This window comes from Etheostoma spectabile, chromosome 20 (genome assembly GCF_008692095.1).
Source record: "Etheostoma spectabile isolate EspeVRDwgs_2016 chromosome 20, UIUC_Espe_1.0, whole genome shotgun sequence".
NCBI lineage: Eukaryota > Metazoa > Chordata > Actinopteri > Perciformes > Percidae > Etheostoma > Etheostoma spectabile.
Genome location: NC_045752.1, coordinates 7,760,429 through 7,773,677, shown reverse-complemented (window position 1 = coordinate 7,773,677; position 13,249 = coordinate 7,760,429). Strand labels below are relative to the sequence as shown.

Genomic DNA, 13,249 nt, shown 5'->3' with positions numbered 1-13,249 from the left:
CCACTGTCTTTTTCTAACCTGTTGCCCCCTGCCCCCCTCATCTTGTTTTAGTCATTTGCTCTACTTGCCATACTTTCCATTCTGTTCCCTTTGAAACTTTGTTTTAAAAAAACCAAAAAAATCAGACAAAGCCAGCCTAAAAGAACTCTTAAGCTGAAGTGAAGTCTCCGCTCTGTCTCCAGAGACACCTAATATGCACTTGTGAGGCAATACATCTGGCAAGGTGTTTTAGCAAAAGCTATTTTCAGAGCACAGGTCACATTTTGCAGATCGACCTGAAGGTTAGTTTTTAAAATAGTTTATTTCTGTACAATTTGATTAAAATTGAATTGATTGAATTTTTTATTCTTTTTGAGAAGATAGTTATAAAGACTGACTAATTTCAAAACCTGAAAATTTGCTACATGAAGTGTTTCTGTTGTGATGTGTACATGACATCCACTGTTAGTCTTGAGGGTATTTTGTAAGCTTATAAAGTGGTTAATCCTACAAGTATAGCGTGTTTTTATATTGTGGATTAAAAACAAACAAAACGAAAAGACATGGCCAACTTCATACATACTCATACAATGCTTTTTGCAGATTACACAGGCCTGAATTGGATTTTGCAACTGTTGCTTCTTTAGAAATATCTCCAGGCCAGCTCAAGAGCAAAGACGTTAATCTAGTCATCAACTCAATTCTCGTTTTTGCAAGAGGAACTATTAATGCTTTGACACAGTACAGTAAAAAAATGGGACCTCTAGTTATCTGTTTTTGTTCGGATGCTTGGATACATTATAACGGAGCGTGCAAAACATTTTATTTGAAATTAGGTTGACTTTCAGTTTTTTACATTACCTAGAGGATCTTGTTTAATTTATTTTAAAGCACTGCTTGCCGACAAGTTTTCCAACCATGACTGTACATAGTGTAACTTTAATAGGATAGTAATGTTTTATGAATGTGAATTGTGAAAAATGTGAATGCGGTTTGAAATTTTTAAGTTGATGCAGTGTTTTTTTTTAGTTTCTTCTCTTGGTTATGGGCTGGAGGGAGCCAGAATTGCCTGGCAAGCAACGTATTTATAGGGGACGGGCAAGGGGGGTCTGCGAGGTTCCTGTCACCACAAAGCCTCGGGTTTGGTTTGTTCAGCGAGGGACTGTGTACTTTCTTTGCTGCATTGAATTAAACTTCCTTCAAAGCATTCTTATGGTTGGTTTTCATTTTAAAATATAGTTTAAAAATAAAACGTTTGCGTTTTTTAAGCCTGACAGAGCAGGGCTACACATTTACCGGCAACTTTCAGTAATTCTTTATGAGTTATTAGTTTGATGCCAGCATTTATTCTTAAATAAACATACTTATTTTTTATTTTTTATTAATGGATAATAACCGTGTAACGTACTTGTTGTAAGGGTTTTCTTCAAACGCATTCTCAACTATGGACTGAAATTATCTTTCATAAATCTTGTAGCTTTCACTACTACTTTAGTTGGAACATAAACTCTAGATTTTTTTTTTTTTTAATCCAAGGTTTTCTTTTTCTCCGCACAACTTTATTTAGAATTTAGCTTTGAGTAAAAATGCATACGAAAATAAATAATTTGGGGACAAATAAGAAACGTAATTTAGACCAGAGAAGAAGTAGCATGGTATTGTTGACATAGATAAACAAAAAAAAAAACAATATATATAAATTACGGACTTTTTTTTTTTACAAGCAAGTATCAATAGTTTTGAATATACGTTTAAATTCCATTTGAGAATACATTATATTAGTTTATATATATATTAGAATTTGTATTGTATCGTAAGTTTTATGGGAATTATAAAAATTAAAAAATTAAAAGTGCTTTCAGCAGCGCGCAAAGAACGTGTGGCACACGCTGTCGTCTTTTGAGAAATACCATTTCGAAAAAGGGACACGGCGTTTTCCTTACACTAATCTAATTACTTGTTATGTATATTATGAACACACTTGGTAGTGTACTGTTTTCGATATATAAATTGTTATTTCCCTCAATTCGTGTCGTCACCAAAGACAGTTATAGAATGTACAAACAGATCCCGTTGGTCTGGACGGAGACCTGTGAAGGAAATAGAAGCCACTTTTCCGGTGATGCTGAGCGTTACTGCGCAGCCTCTAACTGAGCTTGACGACGTAGTTGTGACGTAGCAACGTGTCCTGAAAGTTGTAATCTTCTGTAGCTGTGCCAAGAGAATCTCAATCATTCCCAATCAGCAGAGGGACGGAGAGCGTAGGTACATGCTATGAGGTAACATGGACACAGGCTAATTACTGCTAACTAACATGCTAGTTACGTAATAATTAAACCTCAACAGCTGATGAAAATTGAAACTGTCTGCGAGCTACTTCTGGCAGTACGGGGAGGTGGCAGATGCGACCGTAGTCGCGTGGTTATGACACATCGTAGCTTGTTTTACAAAAACGTTTGCTACGGAGCAATACGTCAAGTAACAGGAATGAAGCCTTATATACATGTCGGTTTCTTTAGAAATAAAAAATGCACAAATAGAGGTCTTGAAACGCTTCAGATGTAAATCTTTTCACTGTCAATTGGCGCCAAATGAATGGCAGTCAATGGATGCTAATGCAGGTGATGCTTCATCAGCATTAAAATGGCGCCTTTTGAGTTTACGCTTAGAGAGGAGTAGGCTTGTCGTCACCCCTGTCTGGCTAAATGGCGCCGTCCTGTGGCGTATTTTGAGGATAATTTTTGAGGACAAGGCAAGCTTCCTTTCACGTGTTGTTTTCCAAACGTGAGAATCAAACATGGCGAGGTTTTTAAGGCCTAACATCAGGAGTTTGTCACTGCACAGCTGATAATGTCATCCGACCAGGCAGGTAAACTACGTTAATACGTTTTACATAAATTAGCCTAAAGAAGTGTGGCTAACTGGAACTAAAGTTGCCGGTGTGGAAGCAACTGTTGTGGCATGATTTAGATCAGAATAACTTTAGTTTATCACATTTTAGGGACATATTTACAGTGTTCTGGATTTGTTTTAATCATATCAAGTTTTGTCTAAATAAAACAGCAGTAGTTTCCTTTTAAACCAGCATTCAGTTCTATGAATCGCTTTTGTTTGCATTGTTGTTAGATTGGCTTGTTCCAAGGACCTCCATTATCACCTTGCTACGAAGAATCCTGTTCTTCTCCCTTTTGTAAAACAACGTATTATTGACCTTCAAATAGAGTAATTTTCATAGAGCCAAAGTGATCTACTTAATATATAGAGACAAGTCTGATATAAATCCCAAGTGAGAAATGAACTTTGATCTTGTGTAATTTGAGCCGCTGTCTCATGTCTACATAGCAAGCCCTAACAAGTGTTATATTTGTATGTGAATGTATTTTCTAATCATTCCCTGCCCTTGCTTCAGCTGGTGAACTGGTAAGGTGCAGTGCAGAAAAGGTGGTGGGTGGGGAGGGTCCTCAGAGAGGCAGGTGGAGCCATGGGGAAGAAGCAGGCCGCTGAGAGGGGAGATTTACTTCTATGCATTCTTTTTTCTTACACCATAGGTGGAATGAGAGTGTTAGCTCTACTATCTCTTTACTCAAGGATCCAACCATAAGTACTTTTCCCATTATGATCTTATACTGTACTAATGTCTATCTGTGTCTCTTTGTCCATTCTCTGTTGCGCCCTTATCTGTCCAGCTGCACATAAGGCGCAAGGAGCAGGAGCAACTGGCTGCATTAAAGCAGCATCCCCAGGAGGAATTGAACCCACAAAAAAGAGATTGAACGTCTGCAGCGCGATATTGACCGCCACAAGGAAGATCCGGAACCTGAAGCATGACGATGACGGGTGAATCCTTCCAGAAAAAAGTTGCTGTTTTCACAACCGACCCAGCCAGACACCTTTATTCAGATTGCTGCATGCACTGTGTCCCTGGGCCAGTCATGAATGTGTGGGTGATTTGTTCTGTAAATGCATGAGTTATTAAATAAACATATAAAAGGATTGATTGTTTCATGGCATGCTATGACACAAGTTGTAAACTTTTTCAACCCATAGACATCATTTTGAAACATGCGAGTAGGTCGTGGCTGTATATTTCAGCAAAAGGCCAAAGCAGAAACACTTAATTATATTTCATGCTTCACATGGCAACATCAACTTATCTTATTGTGTGATTGTTGAAATAAATTTGTAATGAATGGCATGGCTTGGTAGCTTTTTGGTCTGTGCTGGAATGATTAGTTAATAACAGGAAAATTCAATGATTTTGATCATCCAGGAATTTGTTCTGGATAATTACAGAACATCCTCTAGTTTCACACTTCTTAAATGTGAGAATGTAGCTTCTACTGTCTCATGCCATTGCACATTTAATACTTTAAGGTTTTAGGACGTTGGTTAAGACAAACGAGCGTCTAAAGACATCGCCTGGGCTCTGGCAACATTTTTACAATATATCATACTATTGATTAATTGTACGCAATGAATGGACATATAACGATGAGGTGCAACTTTATATCTTTAAATAAAAAGGATTAACAACTGGGGAAATTACCCCAGGCCCTCACGGGCTGGATGAAAGCACCATTGACATGCACTGGATTTCCCTAGACAGTTAAAGACAAATTGACAAACAGATCCCGTTGCTCTGGACGGAGACCGGTGAGAAACTGAAGCAATTTTCCGGTGATGGCGTTACTGCGCAGCCTCCAACTGAGCTTGACAGCGTAGTTGTGACGTGGCAACGTGTAGAGTCGTCTCTGGTAGCCATAGACGGTCTACTGGTAGCTGTTGCCAAGAGAAATGTCAATCATTCCCAATCTGCAGAGACGGAGAGAGCGTAGTATACGTATGTTAGACACAGGCCAACTTAACTGGCTAGCATGCAGTTAATGGTACAAATTAACCTAAACAGCTGATGTAAGTCGAAACTGTCTGCGATTCTCCTGGCAGTACGGTGATTTGTCGACTACGCAATAGTCGCTTGGATATGACACATCGTTAGCCAATATATTGGCTGTTAATTGCTTAGGTATTGGCCCAGTTTGGCCAGCAACAGAAGACTGTGCTTTCACTAAACATCCAGGTTTAAATCTTACAACACTACTGAGGACCATTGTGTTAATCAAGAAAGCATCAATCTATGGAACAAAAAAAATCTGAATAAAGTTATCTAACTTCTCCCTCCATACAACGGCGGCGATGGAACATTTGTAGATTTGTACATCACACTTCCCACGAAAGAGAAAGAAGACAATATCGTCACTTCCGCCTACCCCTGTCTTTTAGCACGGGCAACCCCGTGCGTCTTTCTTTTCGCTCATCATGGCGGACCGGTTCAATAAGGTGGCAGGCGCCGCTGCGGAATCATAATGTCTTTTTTTGCTATTTAGTGTAAGTCAAGATGTTTATTTTAGTTAGTGGAGAGAAAACTGTGATACTCTCGGTGTATCGTTGTTTTGTTCGTGTTACTCTTAGGACTTTAAGGCCTTTAGAGAACAGCTATCCGTAGATAAGTGGACATGCCTTCATCATGGCGGCTTCCCTAACAACTTAATGCCGTAGCTTGCTATCTATAGGTCTTGGTAAAATACTCAGTTGGTCATTTGAAGAGCCTGTACTTAATTTTACATCACGGTGTTATACTTTATAGTTCACCTGTGCTATTTAAATCTAACTTAATGTTTATGCTTTTAAAGATGATGCTAAGCTACGCCTGCCTTAATCCATGTTGCAGTTTCTGCAGCCAAGGCATGGAGAAACTTTAAAGTTATTCGTAATCATTTTAGTTAGCATTATTGATTTAAAATATACAATTTTTGTATTGTGTTAGCGTAACGCTAATTAGTAACCTTATTAAAAGGTGACCAGGATCTGTCTGTATGATTTTTAGATCAGTTATCTCTTTTTTTTCTTCAACCCGCAGGTTTTCTGCTTGATGGCAGGGCCTCTACTTGGCCGGCTTGCCGCCCTTGGGCTAAACAAGTTTGATGGGTAAGATTTCTCTTTACGTTCAAACGTTACATTGAATGTTTAACCGCGCATGAGTTAGAAACCCTGTTTGTCAATGATGATAACTATTACCTCATTGCTTGAGTTTACGACCATGAGAAAACTCACATGCACTACCATCTGAGACGGGACACAAATGACATAACAGGCCCACATTCTTTTAGTCCAAACGCTAAACTGTTGTTATTTTAGACACAAAGTGGTGGTGGTGCGATGCGAAGGCATCAATATCTCCGCAACTTCTACCGCAACAAGCGTATAGGAACTGCTTCTGCATTTTTGAAAAAATGTATATATAGATTAATGCTTGTCAGTGATGTTTTACCATTATTCGAGTTTCAATGACCATGGACTACCTTACATGCCTACCATCTGAGACATCAGCGTTGAATACTGAAGTTATGACTGCCACTGTTGGTACTTTGAAGTATTTGTAACTGTTTAGGGATGTCTGTATAATGTGCCCTCTACAGTGAAGTACCTGGCTTTCCTGCGTAAGAGGATGAACACCAACCCCTCTCGTGGACCATACCACTTCAGAGCTCCAGCAGGATTTTCTGGAGGACTGTCAGAGTAAGAATGTGAAACTTCTCTGGACCCGGAAACTTCCTACAAACAAATTATTTAAATACGATGAAAGATTTCTGACTGAAATTATATACAGTATATATGCAATTGGAAAAACTTGGATCATTGCAATTATAGATTGCACTTGCATAAATTGCTGAGCCCAGTTTAAGAGAAAAGGTGTAGACATGCTCATATGCAGCCTAAACAAGTAAACCCTACTTAAATTTATACAAGGCATGCATATTCAAAAGTGGTTTGAATGTAGCTGAGATGCCCTATTTGGTCTAGCCCTTAACTAGAAGTCATAAGAACCCAACAAAGATCCAGTGTTGGATTAAACAATATAAACATAACTCTGAGAACTGAGTTAATCTTCGTAGTGTGATCTTTGCATATTTGACCCAGCACAAGTTGTTCCTTGCTTGACAGTGATGAGCTCTTATCCCAAACTGATCATCTATTGATGAGACAACTTTTCGGATCTGATTGCTGAGTTGAGTGGGACATTATTTGTGCAAGGACAAATAAACATTTATTCAGCTACAATGGTTATTTTTTGAACATAGAATATTCTCTGCTTTAACAGGCATGCTGCCCCACAAAACCAAGGAGGACAGGCTGCTCTGGATAGGCTGAAGTGTTCGACGGTATCCCCCCGCCCTAGACAAGGTGATGAATCTTAACAAAGGCCACTCTTGTCTGGCCTAACATGTTGGACTCTCTGTCTTGATGTCACATTACCTTAAAAACCTTGTTTGAGTATAATTTGAAAAGAAATAACGTCTGAGACATTATATTCTATTAGTGTTTAGATGTGTGGTTTTCTTCTTTTTATCTGATTTTGGCTTGTTTCACAGAGGAAGCGCATGGTTGTTCCAGCTGCTCTTAAGGTTGTGCGTCTGAAGCCCACTCGCAAGGTGAGCCCTGCCTGTTTGATCAAGAGCTGACTAAATGATATTAAGGATCACAATTTCAGTTTATCTGCCACAACAGTTCTAACTTGACATGCTGAGAATTTTTTTCCACGAAGCTGATCATTTATTGATGAGACAAACTTTTCGGATCTATTACTGAGTCAAGCTCTTGGACAAGTTGTACCTCAAATTAAGCTTAAACATGGCCAAAATGTAACAAGAATTATTGCCTTGTAAATGTATACTTGAAGTATCACCGTGAACTGACTTTGACTTTCCCACTCAGTTCGCTCTGCTTGGGCGTCTGGCACTGAGGTCGGCTGGAAGTACCAGGCCATCACAGCTACCCTGGAGGAGAAGAGAAAGGAGAAGGCTAAGCTTCGCTATGGCAGAGAAAAGACACTGTCAAGCTGACCAGCAGGCAGAAAAGAAACGTGAGGGCAAGATTGAAAGTACACGGATGTTCTGAAACAGTTGGAGTCCTTGTCTGAGCTGTTTGTCTCTGGCCAATAAAGATACAATAATGTGTATACTAGTGTTGACTTTTCATTTTTTGTGGCAAAATTGACTCAATTAAATTTAAAGGGTGATATCCATGCATTACTAATGGTAAGTAGCTGCAAATCACATGGTACCTGGGCCAACTATTTTTAGTGTGTGTGTTTATAGGTAACCTGAGTTTGACCAGGGTTCAAATCAAGTAATTTGTGACATATATAATAACTTTATCACAACCTTTTAAGTCATATGCACCAATGTAAAACTTGGCACATAAGGTTCTTTACTATTCTGTAATTACCAATTTTCTCATGGCAACTAAAGACTTAAAATGTAAGCTAGATGCATTCTCCCTCAGAAGCCGTGGCTGAAACCACAAAAGTGGTGTGAATAAGATTGTTTCAGGCTTAAAATTCGGTTTGAAGTCTACAACTTGTTAATTATGGAATTGGGAAAATTCCCAAAAAGCCATTTAGAAAAAATTAAACCCGTTCAAGTAATTCCAATGACATGAGTGAATCTAAATAGTCTCAAAGTAGTAACACTAGGAGTAATGTACATGTGAAGTTCCATTTATTTTTCCCAAACAGTGTATTGAAATGAAAACTTATTACCTAATTTATCTGGAGCTTTGAGTCAGTCAGCCACTATATCTTGTCTGGCCCAAACGTTGAACTCAGCTGTCTGTGACGTCACTTTACCTTAAACTACCTTATTTGAGTACAAATTAGAAAAATGTCAGACATGTTCTATCAATGTTCAGATGTGCGTTTTTTTTTTCTTTATCTGAATTTTTTGGTTGTGCTTCTGAAGCACACCCTCAAGGTGAACCCTGCCTATTGATCAAGAGCTGACTGAACGTATTGAGGTAACACTTGTAAATTGTAGAGCTTACTTTGCTGTATCATTTGCAACTAAGGACAAACTCAAATAAAAATGCCTTCAATTTACCACGGCAGCAACTCGGTCAGTGAGTATCTGTCGATTATTTTCTCGATTAGTAGTATGATCTATAACTATTAGATTACTGTCACAGAGGATTAAGAAAACTAGTAACAAAATCAGTGCAGTCATAGGGTGCGTGTTTGAGGTGTGAACGTCCCCACTGCAATTGCACCTTACTACAGCAGAGGCGTGTTGTGCTTTCCTTCAGTGGGACAATTGTAGGGGACCTGCCTTACGCTGCAGCAGGACATACATAGATGCCGGGTTTCATGAATTGGTGTGTTGGGTACAGATTCCAAACCTTTCTTTTTGTAATATCAGTATATTTTGCTTCCTCACGTTGTTTAATTTAAAGGATTTTCTTAGATCTAAGTTAAATATTCCAGTATTTTAACAGAAATATAGACAATTCTTAAAGAGTCAAGTGGACGGAGTTTTTTTTTTAACCTTTTATCATTTGTGATTGATCTTTGGACCCCTTGAAAGGTCCAATTGGAGTGTTGCCTGGTGTTTTCCGGATGCAGTCTGAGTGTCTTTGACCATTGGTTCCCAACCTAAGGGTCGAGACCTCTCCAGTAGGCCTGGATAACTCGATTACTATTAGGATTCAGGTTATTCTGAGTCACGCACTAAACTGAATCGGTTGTGCGAGTCACTTGAATCACTTTCGTTAGTATGTGCTAGGAATGAGAAACTTTCTCTTTGTTAATCAAACTGTGTGCTCAGCCTATTTGCATTTTAACAAATTACATTTGTACACCAAACTACAGTAGGCCCCACAAGGCTACTTCAAGACACCATGTTATTTCAGAGTGAAAGACTGGCTTTTGTTGTTGATTTGCTCTTCTCAGAGTTGCTCACTCACTCGTCTGCTACAGATCCGCTCATAGCTGGCTGATTTGCGCAATTGACTGACTCATGCGAGTCAAAGTAATCGAGGACTCGTGATTTGTCTGCGAGTCTGAGCCCAAGCTGCGAGCCAAGGCAAGCTCGGGCCACGAACCGAGGGGAGTCAAGCTTGCAATGTTTCGGACTCTGCTCGACCTAATTGCATTTTTAACATACTACATTATACACCAAACCTGCAGTTGGCCTAGCTAGGCTAGTGCAGAACATTGTATTATTTCACAAGTGAAATAATGGCTTTTGTTGTTGATTTGCTTTCTCTGAGCTCGAGGAGAGACGTCACTCGCTCGTCTGAATCAGATCCACTCATGAAATGTAGCGGGCTGATTCGTGGGATTGACTGACTCGCGCAAGCAAGTAACTCATCCTGACTCATCTGAAAGATAACTCAACCTCATCGAGGACTCGCCAGTCATCGAGTGTGAATCCATGTCTGTGAGCTTCGGCTTGAGTCTGCGGGTCGGACTGTCTCTCTGCCCCTCAGTTGCTTGAGTTGATTTGTGGAGTTGTTGTTGCCTGCAAAATGTAAGTTATAAAGCTAAGATGGCTAGGAATAGTAGTAGCTAACGCAAGGGTTTGTGTTGGCGCTGGTATCATTTTAGATTGAATTGTAGTTGGACTCAACTGATCCGGGTAAATAAGACTAGAGACTACAGGCGTGAGTCAGTTTGAAGACTTGGGTTAAGATCCGAGTGAATCACGACTCAAATAGGTTACTGTCCATTAGCACAGATAAACTATAATTAAAATGTAATCTATTTTAAAGCGTAAAAAAACCCTTGTTTAAATCATTTTACTTTTAAGCTCCATGTCTGCTGAGTCTCCCAGTCATTTAGCTCTGACCTCTATTTAATTTCTAATCTGATTCTGAGGTGCCTCCTCACCTTCACTTTTCCTCATAATATATATTTTAGCAAAATGAAACATGTGTGTGAAGATTTTCATAATATAGAAGGACATGACAGCTTAGAACCACATTAGATTCCATTCGCTGAAGTTGGATTCTCAAACTGAGATGAACGCTTAAAGAACAACCCCTCATGTGTTGGCCTTTCCTCCGCATCTTGCAATGTCTCAAGTGATTAGTTGCGTGTGTGTGTGGCCATTGTATTATGTCATATAGCATTTGTCATTCTAAGTAACTCAACTGAGGCAAAACATGGTTACCCGTCTGATTAAAGCGTATTTGTATGGAGGGTTTCTTTAATTACCGCAAGCTGGCAAGACCATCCTGCACTTACTATGTTTGTCTTCTCTCTCTCTGTCTCAACTGATGTACATATACTAAAACCATTCAGCCTTCCTAAAAACAGGCCACTGTGCATCAGAACGGGAGGCCAATCTGATGCCTGTCTACCTGCGTTAAGGAGGGACGTTGTGTCTCCAGCAAACAGATGAGAAATTACTGTGACAGCTGCACAAATTAGATTTTTGGATGATGCTGCCTGCGGTAGATTGCTCGCTAATCACACAATCTGAGACAGATTGAAAAGACAGGTGATTGTCTAAAACTGCTCTGCAGGCCCAGCTATTACGGGCTCCACACTGAGACATCTTCTCCATTGCTGGTGGTGTTTTGGTGTTCATGTGGACCCATAAGATGGGTTTTTTAAATAGATGAGATATGAAGCCAAACTGAAATTTGAAGGATTTATCAAATATGGTACTGCAGTACTGTGCACTTTTTACATATTAGTACATATTAGAGAACAGCATATGTGGCCTCTGGATGGGTGCGTGAAAGCCAGCATTACATTTAAGCATTTTTTGATGATTTTAGTAATGTCTCATTTATTATATTTCTGTCCTCAAGCTTATGCTGTTGAGTCATTATTGAGCCAAAGATAGCTTGAAAATCTGATTAACAAGGGAGCAGACATCAGGCTGCACTATTTGAACTCATTTATTCCTGATAAATAGATGGCTAATGTTGGTGTGTGTGTATAAGTGATCCATGATCAGCAAAACGGAATTGAATTATGTCCTATTATTTGTCCACAGATAGACCAGCCGCTATCACTTACATTAGGCCTTGTCCTTTTTCTCATTTTTAGCTTATTATGATGGTGGTGATAAAACTGGATGCCTTAAGTCTATTGTAAGTTCCTTGTTCCCTGACTTAAACTCTTCACACACAAAAAAAACACAACATCAAATAAACAATTTGCTTCCATAACACATTTGAATTGTTTTTAAACTGATGTTATTTATTTGCACTTATTATATGAAGTGCATAGTGTTATACACAATTTAGGTTGGTTTGGTCAGTTTATTTTTACTATAGTAGTTGTAGTGTTTAGAGCAGTGCTGTAAGCACATGACCAGATGATCATACAACAGTGACCAGGTAATGGGGAGATTTCATTCATGACAATGTTATGCTACTGGGCCAAAGTGGGCCAGAGACTTGTCAAACAGTGATGCTGACTGTCCATGTTGGAGCGCCATAAACACCACAAGAAACCAGAGATTGAGCATCTGATGCTAATGTCCATTGAGAGTAAGGCTGGGCTATAGAGAAATCCAATATACACGATTCTTGTCCAAATACCTCACTTCGATTTGCAACAATATTGCATGGTTGACTATCGGTGCTTGAACAAAATGTTATTTACACAATCAGATATTCACCAGAAATGATTTAATGACTAGTGAGTAAAGGTAAATAATAGAACAGCCAGAACAGTCTGGTAAGTTCAGGAAATTACATCACTTCATTGAATGCAGCCTGTAAAACGTGGAAAAGACAACACTACCATATTACGATATTACAATATATCCAAAGATCTCATATCGCGATATTGATGTATTGGCCAGCCCTAATTGAGAGTAACATAACAGAAACAAATAACAGAAAAGCAAGCGTAGGCAATCTAATTATGTTTGATATTTATTAATTTGTATTATGGCATTGATATGCTAGACAGTATCTGTGTGGTCTGTTGTTTGTGGTGGTAGTGTATCCGTGGTGCAGAAATGTATTGCTGATAGTGTTAGTAGTTGAGTGGAAAATTTGAGTATGTTGAAGAGAGACGTGTGTGTTATCTGAAAGATGTGAGATGTACAACTTTTGTATAAATTTGTGACAGTCGTTTGTTGTGGTGCCCCGGTTGAGAATCACTGTAAGGTAATATATATACCACAAACATATGACTTGCATATGAGAAAAATGTGTTAAAACGGAGCTGCTTATCACTGCAAATAGACAAACACATTTTTCAGCCTACACTGTTGTGGTTTGGGGTTTGTTGGGGTTATTTTCCCCGTTTGGCCTTCCTGTGTTCTTGTCTCTGTTTTCTCCCAGTCCTGTGTTGGTTCTCTGTCTTGTGATTCCCGGTAAGTGTCTTTGTTCTACTTCTGTTATTTGATAGTCAGCTTGTCCTGTGTTGTGTCTGGCTTGTCTAGCTTCACTTTGTTTGTCTGATTGTCCAGCC

The 13,249-nt window shown here is 39.1% G+C and overlaps 1 protein-coding gene, 2 long non-coding RNA genes and 3 other non-coding genes across 6 annotated transcripts in view; 5 read left to right on the top strand and 1 right to left on the bottom strand.

Moving 5' to 3' along the window:
• The window catches only part of LOC116670702 (uncharacterized), a 20,867-nt gene extending 12,207 nt beyond the window's left edge, over positions 1-8,660 (bottom strand). The window contains exon 1 of the long non-coding RNA XR_004327098.1: positions 8,613-8,660. This is a non-coding gene — a long non-coding RNA (uncharacterized LOC116670702). The remainder of the gene's footprint in view (positions 1-8,612) is intronic.
• LOC116670712 (small nucleolar RNA Z195/SNORD33/SNORD32 family) lies at positions 6,031-6,112 on the top strand. The gene has a single exon (XR_004327102.1). It is a non-coding gene; the product is annotated as a small nucleolar RNA Z195/SNORD33/SNORD32 family (small nucleolar RNA).
• Positions 6,128-7,250, top strand: LOC116670700 (60S ribosomal protein L13a-like). The gene is made up of 3 exons (XM_032501332.1): positions 6,128-6,238; positions 6,456-6,555; positions 7,139-7,250. Exons 1-3 carry the CDS (start codon positions 6,196-6,198, stop codon positions 7,233-7,235), a joined length of 240 nt encoding a protein of 79 aa, XP_032357223.1. The 5' UTR covers positions 6,128-6,195; the 3' UTR covers positions 7,236-7,250.
• Positions 6,289-6,364, top strand: LOC116670713 (small nucleolar RNA Z195/SNORD33/SNORD32 family). The gene has a single exon (XR_004327103.1). It is a non-coding gene; the product is annotated as a small nucleolar RNA Z195/SNORD33/SNORD32 family (small nucleolar RNA).
• Positions 6,976-7,048, top strand: LOC116670714 (small nucleolar RNA SNORD50). The gene has a single exon (XR_004327104.1). It is a non-coding gene; the product is annotated as a small nucleolar RNA SNORD50 (small nucleolar RNA).
• LOC116670701 (uncharacterized) lies at positions 7,327-7,864 on the top strand. Its single transcript, XR_004327097.1, has 2 exons — positions 7,327-7,469; positions 7,753-7,864. It is a non-coding gene; the product is annotated as an uncharacterized LOC116670701 (long non-coding RNA).
• Positions 8,661-13,249: the final 4,589 nt, after the last annotated feature.

Bases quoted from the DNA above. Each gene is read 5' to 3' on its own strand.
- LOC116670700 (XM_032501332.1), top strand. From the start codon at position 6,196: ATGCGAAGGCATCAATATCTCCGCAACTTCTACCGCAACAAGC. The intron at 6,239-6,455 runs GTATAGGAACTG...TGCCCTCTACAG, and splicing joins CAACTTCTACCGCAACAAGC to TGAAGTACCTGGCTTTCCTG. The intron at 6,556-7,138 runs GTAAGAATGTGA...CTGCTTTAACAG, and splicing joins TTTTCTGGAGGACTGTCAGA to GCATGCTGCCCCACAAAACC.